The sequence below is a fragment of the Anas acuta genome, chromosome 23, assembly GCF_963932015.1.
Source record: "Anas acuta chromosome 23, bAnaAcu1.1, whole genome shotgun sequence".
Lineage (NCBI taxonomy): Eukaryota > Metazoa > Chordata > Aves > Anseriformes > Anatidae > Anas > Anas acuta.
In genome coordinates, this window is record NC_089001.1 from 7,332,512 (window position 1) to 7,347,514 (window position 15,003).

The window sequence follows — 15,003 nt, forward strand, 5'->3', positions numbered from 1 at the left end:
ATTGGTGCCATCCGGGGTCTCAAGCGGATGGACAGACAAACACTGTGCAGGCACTGAAGCAAGGTTGGTTCTCATTACTCAATTCTTAGTGGACATGTTATTAACAAAACACAGGCGAAATTACCAGGAACTCTCCTTTTTTTTTTTTCTTCATAAACCTAAAGACAAAGGATGAGCAGAGCTGAGGGGCTGCTTTCCTTGCACCCTGCCTTCCTCTGTGTTTGTACCAAAAAGGGGGAAAAAAAATCATTAATGGTGATTTTTGATATCCTGCATTTTGGCCTGAAAAATGTGGACTTCTGGGGTAAAGATGAGCACCAGCTCCTTACCCCACTGAAGGTTTGTGGCTGTGCTCTCTTTACACTGCATAAACTTCAGAAATTCAGTGTGGTCCCAAAACCTCCTGACAAACCCACCGCTGGGGGAGGCCCTGGCTTGCAGTGGGCTGGGAGTGGCACTTCAGTGCTTGGCTCTCCTCCACTCAGGGAGGATGAGCGGGCACCTAAATATTTTCTTTAGCCCCAGCAGTAACAGCAGAGCTGGAGGCCGGTGCTGGTGCCAGAGGGCGCAGGGCTGGAAGCCCCATGTGCGAGCAGGCTCATCCATGCACTGGGGCTGTGCTGCCTTCTGTGACTGGTGGGTAAATCCCTGAGCCAGCTTCCTCTTTAGCAGCCCCAATAATGCTTCAAGACCTTGTATCTATTGTGGTTTTGTCAGCCCTCAGCACTATCCAGGAGAGAAAAGCCTTCCCTTCCCTTCCCTTCCCTTCCCTTCCCTTCCCTTCCCTTCCCTTCCCTTCCCTTCCCTTCCCTTCCCTTCCCTTCCCTTCCCTTCCCTTCCCTTCCCTTCCCTTCCCTTCCCTTCCCTTCCCTTCCCTTCCCTGTAGGGCAGGAGGGGGAAGGGAAAAATTATGGATCTTCCTCACCATCTTCTTAAACACTATAAAGAAGCAAAACCAGGCCTTGGCTCACTTGTTTGCACGTTGGCAGTTCGTGTCGAAGCACATTAAAGCAGCCCAAAGAATTTCCTCTGTGGCTCCTCGCCAGCAGCCCTCTGCACTGCAACCCAATCTGTCTCCGCCAGCCAAAATTTTTATGACAGTCCGCGTTATGGGAGGAGGGAGCGTGTATCCGGGCGGGACACAAAGGAAGGTTTTCTGTGTGTGAAGCAGCACCCGGCCACTGGGCACTTCCGAGAAAAGCACGAGGGCTGAGAGCCCGACTCCTTCACTGGTGCCCGACACCCGCAGCCTTGCTCATGCGACCCCTGCTTCTCATCACCAGCCCCCTCCCGTCAGGTTTTTCCAAAACACATCCCCTCCGTGCTTGCTGCAGTGGCTGCCTGGCACAAACCCATGCACCCTTCCAGCTTTATTGACGCAATGAAATGAGTAAGGTACAGCCTGGGCAGCACACGAGGAGGGGGCTGAGCCCCTGCGGCTCTCACTGGGGTCTGTCCCCGGAGATGCTGCAGGGATCGGGGTGGGCACTGGTGCTTTTGCCAGACCTGAGCTTGTCCCCAGCATCAAACTGAAGGAAAGGAAGCAACTGGGAGAAGCCCCTGGGGTGAGGTTAAGCCAGGCTCATGGCGTGGCCATCACCACGATGGGGACATCAACCGGCAGGTCGGCAGCAGCAGCATCTGGCAGGGCTGAGAGAGGCTCTGCAAGGGTGGGATGGGGGAGCCTTGGTGACAGCCCCCTCAGCTGGTGGCTGCACTCTCATCTGGCCCCGTGGGCACCAGTACCTGATGAGGCTGTTGTGCTGGGGCCACCTGCATCTCCCTGTCCCTGTTCTGCTCTGTCCTCCCTGTTTGTGGCTCCTGGAGCATCCTCGGTTGTGCTGGGGATCTCTGGGGCTTCAGGGCTGGCCCTGGGGGGCACGAGGCTCTCACCCGGGGCCAGGTGAGCACAGTGAGAGCTGGGCACCAGGGCAAGGGGGTTGGGACACTCACGTGTGGAAGAGTAGGTTGTGCAGCCCTGGGAATACACGAGGTGAGGGCGTTGGGGGCCCTTCCACTGCCCCGGGTGCCCTGCCGAGCCTCCCCCCCGGCACTCACGTGGCAGGTTGTCCCGGTGGCGGGCGACGCAGCGCACAGCCAGCAGAGACACCGCAGTGGCCACCAGCATCCCCACCACCGCCGCCCCCGTCACTGCGGGGAGTGCCTCGAAGGGAGGCTCAGCTGGAAGAGAGCGGCTACCTGTCAGCTTGTCCCTGCTAGGGGCAATTAAGGTAACGAGGTGAGGGGCAGCAGGGACAGTGCACGGGTGCAAGGTGTGCAGGGGGACAGGAGTGAGCAAGGTGGGCACCAGGCACCCCAGCGCAAGGACTGGCAGAGCCTCGGAGGTGGAGAGAGATGGAAGCCTGCACCTGTTTACTCTGAAACCTACTGATGGCTGCTCACGCTTGGATGCAAATGCTGCCTTTCTCCACTTAATCCCTGCTCTCCCGGTAGGGAGACAGCCCCTGGGATGTTTTTCCAGCCCCTACTGATGTCTGACACCATGTGGCCGCTCCAGAGGGGATGCCGGAGGAGGTTGGATGCACTTTCCCACATGCCCTTTCCCACTTCACCTGGCGTCTGCACCTCAGAGGGGTGCCCGGCCGTGCGGTGGTTGACAGCCAGGACGCGGAAGGCATAGACCACAGTGGGGTCCAGCCCCCCCAGGCGCCGGTCACGGGAGTGGGGCTCGATGTCACCGGCGGCTGTTTCCCAGGGGCCGGGGGCCCGGCGCTGGGGCTTCTTTGCCTGCCGCCGCTGCACCACGAAGCCGGTGAGGTTGCCCGTGCCCTGCGTCCGCCACTCCAGCCGCACCTCAGTTCGTGCCCGCGTGTACCGCAGCTTGCTGATGGTGACGTTGGGAGGGGCTGGGTACCCTGCAGCGAAATGGCACCCAGCAGGGATGGGCTCGTCCCCAGTCCGCCCTGGGGACCCCTCCGGTGCCACCCCCTCCCCCAGACTCACGGTCTACACGGAGGTGGACGGGGAGGCTGGTGGTGCCCACGGCGTTGGCTGCAGTGCAGCGGTAGGTCCCACCATCCCCCGGCCACTCGGCATCCCGTACAGTGAGGTTGGCCCACGCTTCATCCTGCTCCAGCCAGTACTTAGCCATGCCCGGTGGCACCTCCCGCTCCTGGGGGTCGTACCAGACCATTTCGGCACCCAGCTGGGTGACACCGCACCACCGGCACGCCAGCCGCGCCTCACCACCCTCCAGCACCGCCACCTCGCTCCGCTCCACCTCCAGCTTGGGGATGTCTGCACAGCGAGAGGGCACGGAGACACTGGGGCTGTGCAAGCTGCCGGCGTGGCGTGCTGCAGCGCCGCTGGGGACAGCGCGTGGGGACATCCCGCCTTACCAAGCCGGAGGTGACACTGAGCAGCAGCCACCCGCAGTGGGTGGGTGGCCACGCAGATGAAGTCTTGGCCCCCTAGGCTGGCGTCAGCGCTCAGCACAAGGACAGCAGCCGAGGGCATGGGGACACCCAGCGCCTCACCCCGGCTGTCCCACCAGCGCAGGGTGGCCGGTGGCATGCCCCCCTCCCAGCGGCACCGCAGCATCACGAACTCATCATGCTTGCTGGCCACAGCCGTGCAGGCAGGGCTGCCAGCTGGGACCCCTGGGAGACAGAAAGGCGTTGGGGGGTGGCACTGGGCGATCCCCGCCCAGCTTCATCCCCTTTGGGAGCAAGGAAGGGGCAGCCACCATGGGACTGCTTTGGGGATCGCCCAGCTGTGGGGCACGTTTGCCCTGTGGCATGGCTGTGGCACATGGGTTGAAGGCGGGGGGGAGGGCAAGGGACGTGTTTTAGGGGGATGTCGGGGTGTTGGGGACCAGTTTGCACTCACACAGGGTGGTCCTGCACATGGCCCCCTCCCGCAGCGTGGGGTGGGTGGCCAGGCAGGCGAAGGAGCTGCCGTTCCTTGTGGTCACCCCTGGACGGATGTTGGTGGCCATGGAAAAGCTTGGCCCTGCCACCTCCTCTTCCTCCTCCTCCTCTTCCTCCTCCCCGGGGCCCACCCAGCGCAGCTGGGCTGGGGGGAAGCCCCCCGGCCAGCGGCACCGCAGGGCAACATCCCGCAGGTCAGCGGTGGCCAAGGCAGAGCAGCTGGGGCTCCCAGCCGGCGGATCTGCACAGGGCGGGGGGGACATCATGGCCAGGGTTCTCCCCCCACTTTTATCTCCCCAACTTGCCCCTCGCACCCATGTCCTCTCCGGGCACTGCCTCTTCTCCACGTTGGTCCAGGGCTGCCCCTGGAGGTACTTACAGTAGACAGTGAGGATGATGGTGGCCTGGGTGCGGGTTTGGAGGTGGGTGTTTTCGGCCAGGCAGGTGTAGGTGCCTGCCTGTCCCCGGGCAATGGCAGCGATGACAAAAGTCTGCCCGGTGTGGACCTGGGAGCCGTTGTGGAGCCAGATGTAGCGGCTGGGGGGGTTGGAGGGTGCCAGGCAGCTCAGCACCACGTCCTCCCGCTCGCCCGCGGAGAAGCCCCCCTGCTCGGGGGAAAAGGGCTCCATGCTGATGGCTGGCTCGTCGGGGCCATCTGTGGGGACATGGGGCCCCTGAGCTGTGGGGACTTGCTGCTGAGGGGATGCAGCCCCATCTGGGGCATCCTCCTGCTTCTAGGGGAGCCTCCTTAGAAATGGTGCCGTGTGGTGGCTGCAAGCACGCCACGGTGCCCATGGACGTCCTGTGCTGCGTGGTGGCCATGTGGTGGCCATGGACACAGCTTGGTGGCACGGTGGCTATGGGTGTGTGTTGGTGGTATGGTGGCCAGGGAGGCATCACAGCAGCAGGGTGCACAGTGGCCCTGGAGGCACCACGGTGGCCATGGATGCATTACAGCGGCATCTCCAGTCTTGGGGCTGCCCCTACGGCCAAGCCCCCCACCTTGGGGCCCCCTGGGGAAATGGGGCCAAACCCATGTCACACTCACAGATAATGTCGAGGTAGACAGGCTCGCTGCTGCGGTTGTTGACCTCGTTGCGGGCCGTGCAGACGTACCAGCCGGCGTGGCTGCGGTTGGCGGGTGCCAGGCGCAGCTCTGCCCCAGAGCCCCCCAGCCCCATGGGTGCTGCCAGGGCCCCCCCCCGGGGCTCCCGGTGCTGCCAGGAGAAGCTGAGCGGCGCCGTCCCCTCCCTCACGGCACACATCAGGGTCACCTCTGTCCCCTCCACTGCTGCCGCCGCCGTCAGCCGCACAAAAGGCCTGGAGACAGGCACTGGGGGTACCCAGTTGTGAGCAGCCCCAAGGCCACCAGCCCCTTGCTCCTGATCCCACCCAGAGCCCCCACAACCCACTTTCCCAACCAGAGGTGGCCTTTCTGACTCAGATAACCCACAACCAGCAGTGAGGGGATAGAGTGGCTGGTGAGGGTGAGTATGGGTGGATGAGCCAATATGTTGGCTAGCAGGATGCCAGGTTGGACAGGAGAAGGAGATGGGAGGTGGCTACTGGTGTGCTATGTGGCCTGGTGGTCAAGGTGATGGGATGGCTAGTGGGGTGCTACATTGGTTAACAGGGTGCTTCAGTGGTTAGTGAGCTCCTATGCTGGCTAGTGGGGTGCTATGCTGGTTAGTGGGGGGCTATGCTGGCTAGTGGGGGGCTATGTGGGCTAGCAGGTCGCTATGCTGATTATTGGGGCAGGATGCTGGCTAGTGGGGTGCTGTGCTGGCTGTTAGGACATGATACCCTCATGCGCAGCTACACGGCCTCCACTGCATGGTGTGGTGACCAGCGGGCACCACGCGGTCCGGCTGCTGGCTGAGGGGATGATCTGCCAGCCCACCGTGGGGGTGACACATGCGAGGGGCTCATCTGGGCCAGGGGGTGACTTACCCAGGACTCGCAGCAGCACGGCGGCGTATCCCACGCGGAGCCTCCCGGGCTCTGGGAAGAGCCCCTGGCAGAAGAAGCGCCCGGCGGCGGCGGTGCGCAGCTCCCGCAGCTCCAGCGTGCCGTTGAGCAGGCTGGCCTGACCCAGCGCCCCCACGCCGGGGGCCACCATCGCCTCCAGGCCCGAGCCCACTGCCACCGCCTGTGGCGGCCCGGTGCTCCCTGCCGCCGTGAAGCTCCAGAAGACCACCGCCGGCACCGCGGGCCCGCAGCTCAGCTCCACTGCCTGGCCCCGCACCCCCGTCACCGTCCGCTCCTCGTAGGACACAGAACCGGCGTCCAGCGGCTGAGCTGGGCGAGAGGCGCAGCGAGTTGGCCAGGTCTCTGCGGCTCCCCCAGCCCGGCCCCCCGGGGACCCCCGGCCACCCACCTGCCACCAGCGCCGGCAGCAGGCAGAGCAGCCAGGAGCCCCCCATGCCTGGCCCTGAGCCCCCCATGGCGGGCTGTGCTCCCCACCCCGACCTCCTCTTGGGTTTCCCTGTCCCGGCCCTGATTAGGTATCAGTTATTAATGAGCCTAGTTATTAACAAGCCACCAGCAGAAACCCAATGCCGCTGCAATCTGGCCACTCCCGTGCCAGGGATGAGGACGGGCACACTCGTGGCAGGAGTGGCAGCGTTGCCTCCTGCCCCCACAGCAGGGGTGTCCTCAGCAGTGGGCACTCCCCTGAGCCCCCTTCTCATTTTCTAGCTACAGGAGGGGAAAACAAGCTGTGACCCCCCCCCCCCCCCCCCCCCCCCCCCCGTGCAAAAAAACATCGGTTTTGATCCTCCAGCAGACGCGACGCTGAGAGCAGGGTTTGATATTTCATCTCCAGCTCCTTGCCGAGCCCCAGCCATGAAACATTGATGGGGGGGGCGGCACAGTAATGGGACACCGGGGGGGGCTCGGCGAGGCTGCCCCTACAGCAGGAGGATGTCGGGGTGCAGGTGGCGTGGAGGGGGGGACGCCACATCCTACTGTGCCCTGTCCCTGTGTGCAGCTGCCATGCTCCTCAAAAGAAGGGTTCCTGATTACTCCCCCACAGTCAATTATTAATTAAATTGGCCCCCTGATCTTTTTCATCTTTCCTGCTGGTGTCTCCATCGCAGCACGGGGCAGATCTGCAGCCCAGCCCCATAGCTGGGGGATGTGGGAGCAGGGGCAGGGGGCGTGGGGCACGGATTCTGCTGCAGAACAGCACAGGAAGAGTGCTGGGGGTGAGAGGGAAGGGGATAAAAATCATAAAAATCATAAAAATCATAAAAATCATAAAAATCCCGCCTTTCCCAGCATCGTGGGGTGGTGCTGGCGTCCTCATGGTGCCCCTTGCTGTGGGGCAGCCCCCGGCCGAACGAAGCCGTGGGCACGGCGGCCTCACGGGGACCCCAGGGACAGGGCGGACAAATCTGCGGGGGCTTCTAACGAGTGGCTCTGATTCCGTGTCACTGCGGCTCGCTGCCAGACGAGCCCAGCCCCGCGGGACGAGCCCAGCCCCGCAGCCGCAGCCGCAGCCGCGGCCGAGGCAGCTCCGAGCGCTCCGCGGGGGCCCGGCGGCCTTCGGGGCAGCGGCCCCGCCGCGAGGCCCCGCCGCCCCCTGGCGGGCCCCGCCGGGCCTCGCAGCCCGCTCGGGGGGGGCGGGGAGGGGCCTGAGGGCCGGGCCCCGGGCGGCTTCTGCGCGGGCGCGGCGGGAGCAGGGGAGGGGCGGCGCCCCCTGGCGGCGGCGCGGGGCGGGGCCTCCTCCCGCCCCTCCCGGCGGTGTCGCCGCCGGTTCGAGCCCCGGGGCCGCCCGCTCGGGGCCGTCCCGGGAGGGCCGGGACAGCGGCCCCCGGCTCCGGCTCCGGCTCCGGCTCCGGCTCCGGCAGCGGCCCGGAGGGGAGCCCGGCCTCGGGCCTCCAGAGAGCTCCGCCGCCGGGCGGGACGAGGGGGCCGAGGCGGGGAGCGGGCCCCGGAGCCCCCCCGGAGCCCCCCCGGAGCCCCCCCGGAGCCCGGGAGCGGGTTCCGAGTGCCCCCTGTAACGGGGACGCCTCCCTCGGGACCCAGCCCGAGCGATCGCCTCATCCCCCATTTGGAAACGGCCTAACCCAAAACGAGGAGCCACGATCGGAAAACCTAAATTTCTCTACCAGGTGGTCTCTCAGGGCAGAAAATAGGCTCCCACGCTGCCGCTGAAGCCCCTGCAGAATGAGAACTTGCTAAAATGCAAGGTATCTGCAGTTAGCAGCAGCTTTCACCAGAGATTTCTCCGTTAAAGCTTAACTGCAGGAGCTCGTCCGAGTGCCCTGCCCTTCCAGCACAACTGAATGTGAGAAAAGCTCTGTAAAGGCTGCACCTTCGGGTGGTATTTAATGCTCTGTGTTTAGGCCCCTGGAGGCTGTCAAAATTACCTACTGATCACACGAGGGGGCAAGGGACGTGGCTCCTCTTCCACTCACCCTCCATAGAGAGCAGGGACTACAGAAAACATACAGTCGGTTTTGCTGATGTATGAATATTTCAAATAGCAGTAAGACAAAAATGACCCAGTTCAAAATTGACCTAGTGGCATTCCCAAACCAACCTCCAAATTGTGTCGCTACCCCAATATGTCTGTGTTCCACTTGGTTTGTCCAATTTTGTGAAAGGTTTTTGACTTTAATGATGGGACTGTTGGTGGAGATATGTCCAGATTGATCAGCATAAGTACAACAGGTGGTATTTCCCAATATGCACATGCCACCTTCAGAAGCTGATGCCACATCCAATACCACCGGATTTTGGAATGCTACCTTTGCAAATTCCTGATACTTCTTACAAGGCCAAAATTGCATCAACGCTGGCACTGCCCATAGATTCTACAGTTTGGGCTACATTCATGATGGTGGCTACAAATTTGATTGCACCAAGATTCAGGAACAGGATTTGAGACACTTTACATTTGGGTTTTGATCTTCCCACTAGAGGGTTAGGAGATGGAATATCTCCATGTAACTCCTGGGCAGACTCCACTAGCAGAGCATGTTGTACTTCTCAGTGTGTCAGTAACCCTCCCAGCGTTCAGGTGGCTGTGCTGTATAATGACAGGCCCTAACATGCACAATACAGCGCAACCCTCTATGATTAATAAATCCTGGGGAACGTGCATTATCGTACAACAGGGTGTGGCAGGGATGGCAGTTTCCACATGAGAAATCCTTAATTCTATTATAAGGAAATAAGTAACCTGCAGTGTAGCTTGTACTGCAACTTGCACTATAGAGAAGAATTAAATGTGTGTTCCCATCTGGACCTGGCTTGGTGACATGACCCTTGTGGTGACATGCACACTACTGGCATTCCACACATACTGGAACGTTGCTTCACACCCGTGTTCCTTTCCTACCTCCTCTCTTCATGAAATTCCCAGTTCACTGGGAATGCAAACATGCAGAGTCAGGGACCCGCAGCGTCCCTGCGTTCAGAGCTTTGGAGGAAGCCCATCCATTGACTGGCTGAGTTCTCCCCAGGGAGCCTTGGCAGGTGCTTCCAGGGGGACAGCTAACAGAGGTAATCCTGTCGCTCCCTGAGAGGGTAAGTGGGTACATACCCAGCATTTGATAAGGTTAGCAGAATGGGCCTAAGTTTGGGATGATTCCATACATGAAATTTCCTACCAGTCTGCTTTTGTTCTAGGAAACAGCAGAAAGATATATAAAACTGTAAAATCCATTACTTCCTCGATTTCACTATCTCCCAGGTAATTGAACGGCTTAAAAACCTGTATATATAAATGTATGAAAAGAGACATGAAGAAGCTGCCAGAAAAACCTGAGACCCTCCAGTTTTCTCTAGGTACATGGTCGTACGCCAACTAGGCACTAATGCAATTAGTTCACACTGTTCTTCATGAAGTCAAGTCTCCTGTACAAACCTTACTAGCTAGAAGAAATCAAAGGAGTGTTAGTAACAAGGTGCAGAGAGAAGATAGTTTTGTATACCGTTCAAGAATTTGGTATCCCTTTTTGTCCCGTGAAACCTGTGAAATCTGTAGAACTCGTTCTTCTTTTCCTAAACAATCTCAGAAGCAAACTGGGAAACTCAAGATCTGTGGCACTGATCTAGAAGCACCAGAAGATGCATAGCTGCATGTATGAGGAGTTCATCTTTGCATATATAAGGAATACAAGCTGCCACCAAATTGAAGTGTATCTGTTTAAGGAGATCTAGCTCTTGTGTTCAGAATCTTGACATTTAATGCAATAAAGGAGTTTTTGAATTAGGTTTATAGAAGTCAACTTGGCAGGACTTTAAGCAAACTTTCATAAGGTCTGTAATAAAATCTAGCATAATGTATTTCTGCTTTGTACCAAATACAAAGCAATAATAATGGTTATTTGACCTGGTTCTTTTCTCCTATTTTCTCTTGTAGCTTGAATGCTGTGGTACGTCAGAACATTTTGATTCACTGTTTGCGGGTGCCTGTCCAGCAAAGAGGTTGCTTGAGTTGTCTATTTCAACGTAATGCATGAACAAGAAACATGTCTCTGAGTAAATCCTTCCAGCACATGGGAAATTTCTGCAGCACATAACTTAGGAACCTATCTGTACAACCAGCTGTGGAAAATAAATGTGCTGTTCTTGTCAAAAGAGCAAGCAGAATCAGCAGAAAATGGGGAGTCCGAATTAGCACATGACATGTGCAGTCCTTGTGTCATGACGCTCAGTGGCAGCGATGGACAAAGTACAGCCAAAAAAAACCGCTGGAGAGCTCTGCACTGGTGGCTCCTACCACCGAAGCTCCTTCCCGGTGCTGCAGTGGAGCTTTTGCCCCCTCTTTTGGTTAGGGAGAAGTAGGACAAGGGGAGGGAGCAGGTTTGCAGGTCTAAGATTAAAGGGACGTAATGGTGTGGCTGCTAGGCATGACCCTTCAAGAAGTAGTAGTGTATTGATTTTCTGGTTTAACTGATTCATTCTTACCAGGGTATTCCCTTAACCCTCAGTGCAGTCTTTCCTTCTGGACTGGACATAGAACAACTAAAGAAGAAAGTGGTTTGCAGCAGCTCACTGTGGCCTGGTGCTGCAGTAAATAGGACAGGACTTGGGATGAGACTTTGACCAGCTACTAGACTCTTAATCTTTTTTTTTTATTATTTTTTTTTTTTTAATTATTTTTTTTTTACCTCTGTTTAATTTTTTTTTCATTGTTTTTCTTGGCTACCATGTATTTTTGATGGGGAAATGACTGCAGTTAAATTCTTTATTAGTGTTAATGGTAATTCATTACTCTGGGAACATCAGACCTGCACTACTAGGAATCTGCACAAAGTCTAGCACTTATGCATTCAACTTATATCCTCCCATGCACCATGTGTTTATGAGTTGTCTGTAAAATTACAATAGCAGTTTGTATTAACAAGAGTGTTTTCACATCTGTTTTGGGAAGGGCTGAACGATACAGCATCTTAAATGCTGGTAGCCACTAGTAACAAGCTAATTCTGTTACAACTACTGGCCCTGAAACACCTGATCAACTGGAAGTGTTGAGAAGGGAATCCTGCTGTAGCCAAGGAGTACGTGAGAGGTTTGGGTACTAAAAATAATACATTTAAACTTTTCTACCAAATTTGTATTGCAATGTCCCTGGAATTTTTAAAGGCAAAAATATAAGCCATGAAAACCACTGGCAAGACCATGGTATGTGCTATGGGGTGCTAAGGCATCTAATACGAAAACTCACACTTGTTTTTTGTTGATATCCTTGGAGACAAGTATGACATAGACACAAATCTGCTCGGAAGATCAAAGATTTTGTAGATTATGACAGTGGTTTCTAGTTGATCTAATTTGAAGTCCTGAGTATGAAGGTGAGAATGGAAGAAAATTTTGGAGAGAGAGGCAGGGATGCTAACTGCAGAATGAAAGGTTAACATGATGTTTGGGCCAGGAAGAGCAGCTACACTTGTCCACTTGTTGATAGAAGAATGTGCTTTGGTCCTCCCATTTTTAATAAATTTGCTTTCTTCACAGATTTTCATTATGATATATAGTATAGCTTTTTGGTGGGGGTTAACATAAATAAACAGAAAGAAGAAAAGAAGAAAACTACAAAAGATTTTGTAGATTACATACATGCTATTTTGTGTGGTTGGCCATGTCTCTTTTCATTTATTTCCATATACAAGTTTTTAAGCTGTAAGAGTTTTGTTCTACTCAGAGCAACCTTAGGGTGCTGTCAGGATTTCCATGTCAGCTGGAGATCTCTTTAAATAGATTTCTATGTAAATGTTTGTGAGCTCTTCTATTTACAACTTCTGAACCTACGAGATAGCAGAGGGTTGTGTTCTATTACTGTTTTACCTTGATTAATATCAACTATGGAAAGCTTGTTTTGGATAAGTCAGTCATTAAAATTTGTAAATTTACAGTAAATTACAGTAAACATTTTCCAGAAACAGGGATAAATCTCCCACCTTCTCTTTCCCATTCCAATGCATTTTTAAACTGTAGAAAAGTTCAAACCTCCTTTAACAAAAATAGCCTTTTTAGATCTGTACGGATTCCTTTGCAGTTGATGCCTTGGCTCAAGACCCAGGGACACATCAGCAAGGCTCCTTGTGGATCATGGCTGGCCACCAGGTGCCCACCACGCCACTCTCTCCTCCCTGTCCCCACAGAGGGAGAAAATGCAACGGAGAAGCTCATGGGCTGAGATAAGGACAATTACCATCATGGGCCAAACAGGCTCGACATAGGGAAGGTTAGTTAATTTATTGCTGATTAATAAGGGAGCAGAACAGTGAGAACTAAAATATAACTAACACACCTTCATCCCAGCCTGCTTCTTCTCAGGTTCAACTTCCATCTCAGTCCTTTAGCTCCTCCTGCACTGAGCTGGGGTTTTCTTTCCGTTCTTAACCCTGCTCTCCCAGAGCCCTCACAGCTCTCTGCAAGGATTTTTGGAGTGTGTCTGAATGGTCTCTGGTTGCTCAGGGAAAGCTTTAAGCCAGGGCAAGGAGATTGTTTGCTCCAGAGATCTTCTAGAGCATTGGTATCCAAAGGAAGTGCAGGAAGAAAATGTTGGTTCTTCTATTTGTATTGAATTTTTATCTGAAAAATGAGAAAATAAAACGGTGTGCATGTCAGAGGGGCCTGTGGGATGCCAGGCGCTTGGTGTCCTGGGGTCTTGTGCTCACAGCATGGCGGGGGCAGCAGTGGTGCCCTTGCTCGTTTGCTTGCTTTCAGCTGTTGTGACTCACTCTGCTTTGTGTTAGGTGGATTTACAGATCGTGTTTCTTAGTGGTAGCTACACCGTCCTCGAACTGCATATTGAAGATGCAACTGCCAACGCCAGTGCAGACAGGCAGTGAGGAAGAAGCAGAACTGGCACTTCTCTCCTCAAAGGAAACCTTTGTCAGCCACATGATGGGGTAAAAGCAACAATGATCTAATGAGATCTGACAAGAATTTGGCCATAAATATTCAAAATTGTCAAGAAGGCTGTTTGAAATACAGATTTACATAACCCTTACCCTAACGGTGTATTGTGCCTTAAGACGTGAGCCACCACGACCAGCAATGAGCATCCAGGACAGAGACAAGCTGCTTTGGTCTCTTCAGAGATGCATCATGCTGCACATACTCAACTATTTCGCAAAATTTCCCTAAGCTTAATGATCCATGTTTTGGAGCCTTTTTTGAGGTTTCTTATGCAAGGTAAAAAGCCATGTAGTGGTGGAGAAAACTTCGTTCTTCCTAATGAAGTAAAAACAGGTGAGATAATGAATGGAAAGGGATTTGGTGACATGCAGAAGTGCATGCCTTTGCCTGCAAATGTTTCTGGGAGGTGCTCAGGAAGTGCTCCTGGGGATCAGAAGAAAGATGAGGCACAAATGATGGGGTGCAGGAGGCGTGCGGTACAGCTGGGTGAAAGCACCAATGTCCTTGGCCATGTCTGGTGACATTTGCTGGTTTCTGCTTCAACAGCAAACTGCTTGAAGGACTCTGGTGGGCCAGTGAAGGAAAGATCTGTGGGAGAGGACCGGTTCTCAACAGTAAATGATTTCTTTAACAAAACAGTGTTTCACAGAAAAACTCTGTCAGTGCAACTGCTGGTGGAGTGGCTACTGTGACCAGAATTAAAAAAGGTGCTAGGGTGAGGTTACAGGGACAGGGACACACCGGGAAGTCAGCATCAGCCCTGGGCAAGCTAGCACAGCAAAGGTGTTGGAGCTAGAAGTTCCTGGGGGATGTCATGGATGTGGTTAACTTCATAAAATAAAGTGAATAGGACAGGGCAGGACAGGACTGGACAGGATAGGATGGAACAGGATGGAACAGAACAGAAAAAAATAAAACAACATGAAATAAAACTCACCAAGACCTTTACATAGTCAGATTTTCATAATGCTTTAATTATGAAATTGGAAGGGAAAATATAAATCCATTGTACCACCCAGAAGTGTGCTGGTTTTCTCATGGCAAAGTGCTTCAAAGAGCTGTTGAACTGGAAAATGCAGCTTTTCTTCCCCAAAAGGCCAGTGCTCCTGGCGTGCTGAGCTCTTCTGCAAGGACAAGCAGCTGTCACGAGTGTGATGTGTCATCTACACAAGCTCTCACATCCATAGCCTTAAAACCTCGGCAACCAAATTTTCTAACCCATTAAAAATCTTCAATCTTCAGTGTGTTTTGAACCCATTTGTTAAAACAAACGAACCGACAAACAAACAAACAAAACCACAAGACCTTCACAATAGTTCGCAAGACTGATTGATCGACAGCAGGGAGGATGGAAATTTCCAGCTGAATTCTGACAAAAACTGCTGCAACATTGCTGGAAAACGAGTCTCAGGATGCAGCAAGCACAGTGACAGTGCGCGGCCTCCCTCGGGACCCACCTTTGTCACCGCCAGCCATTGCGGCCAGCACCCAACCAGGAATTGCTGCACCTCCACCCACTGAGCCAGCGTTGTAAAGGACGAGGATGTGGCCACTTTGCAGAACTGGATATTTTGGGGGGATATTTTTGAGGAAAAAGGGCTGGATTGTAACACTGAGAATTTTTTAAGATGTTATTTCCTCTTTGTTTCATCAGTTTTTATGCCTTTTGTGTGTGATTTTTTTTTTTTTTTTGGTCTGCTTTCATAATGGCTGCAGTGTATTCATACGCTTG

General features: G+C 54.5%; 1 protein-coding gene across 1 annotated transcript; it reads right to left on the reverse strand.

The window, feature by feature from the left end:
- Positions 1-968: 968 nt before the first annotated feature.
- Positions 969-14,747, reverse strand: VSIG10L2 (V-set and immunoglobulin domain containing 10 like 2). Its single transcript, XM_068659055.1, is given in 11 exon segments — positions 969-1,662; positions 1,747-1,871; positions 1,954-1,978; positions 2,059-2,181; positions 2,574-2,876; positions 2,965-3,352; positions 3,355-3,620; positions 3,850-4,545; positions 4,939-5,223; positions 5,841-6,386; positions 14,729-14,747. Coding segments are annotated over 11 exon segments (2,856 nt in total). The 3' UTR covers positions 969-1,582.
- Between the last annotated feature and the right edge of the window lie 256 nt (positions 14,748-15,003).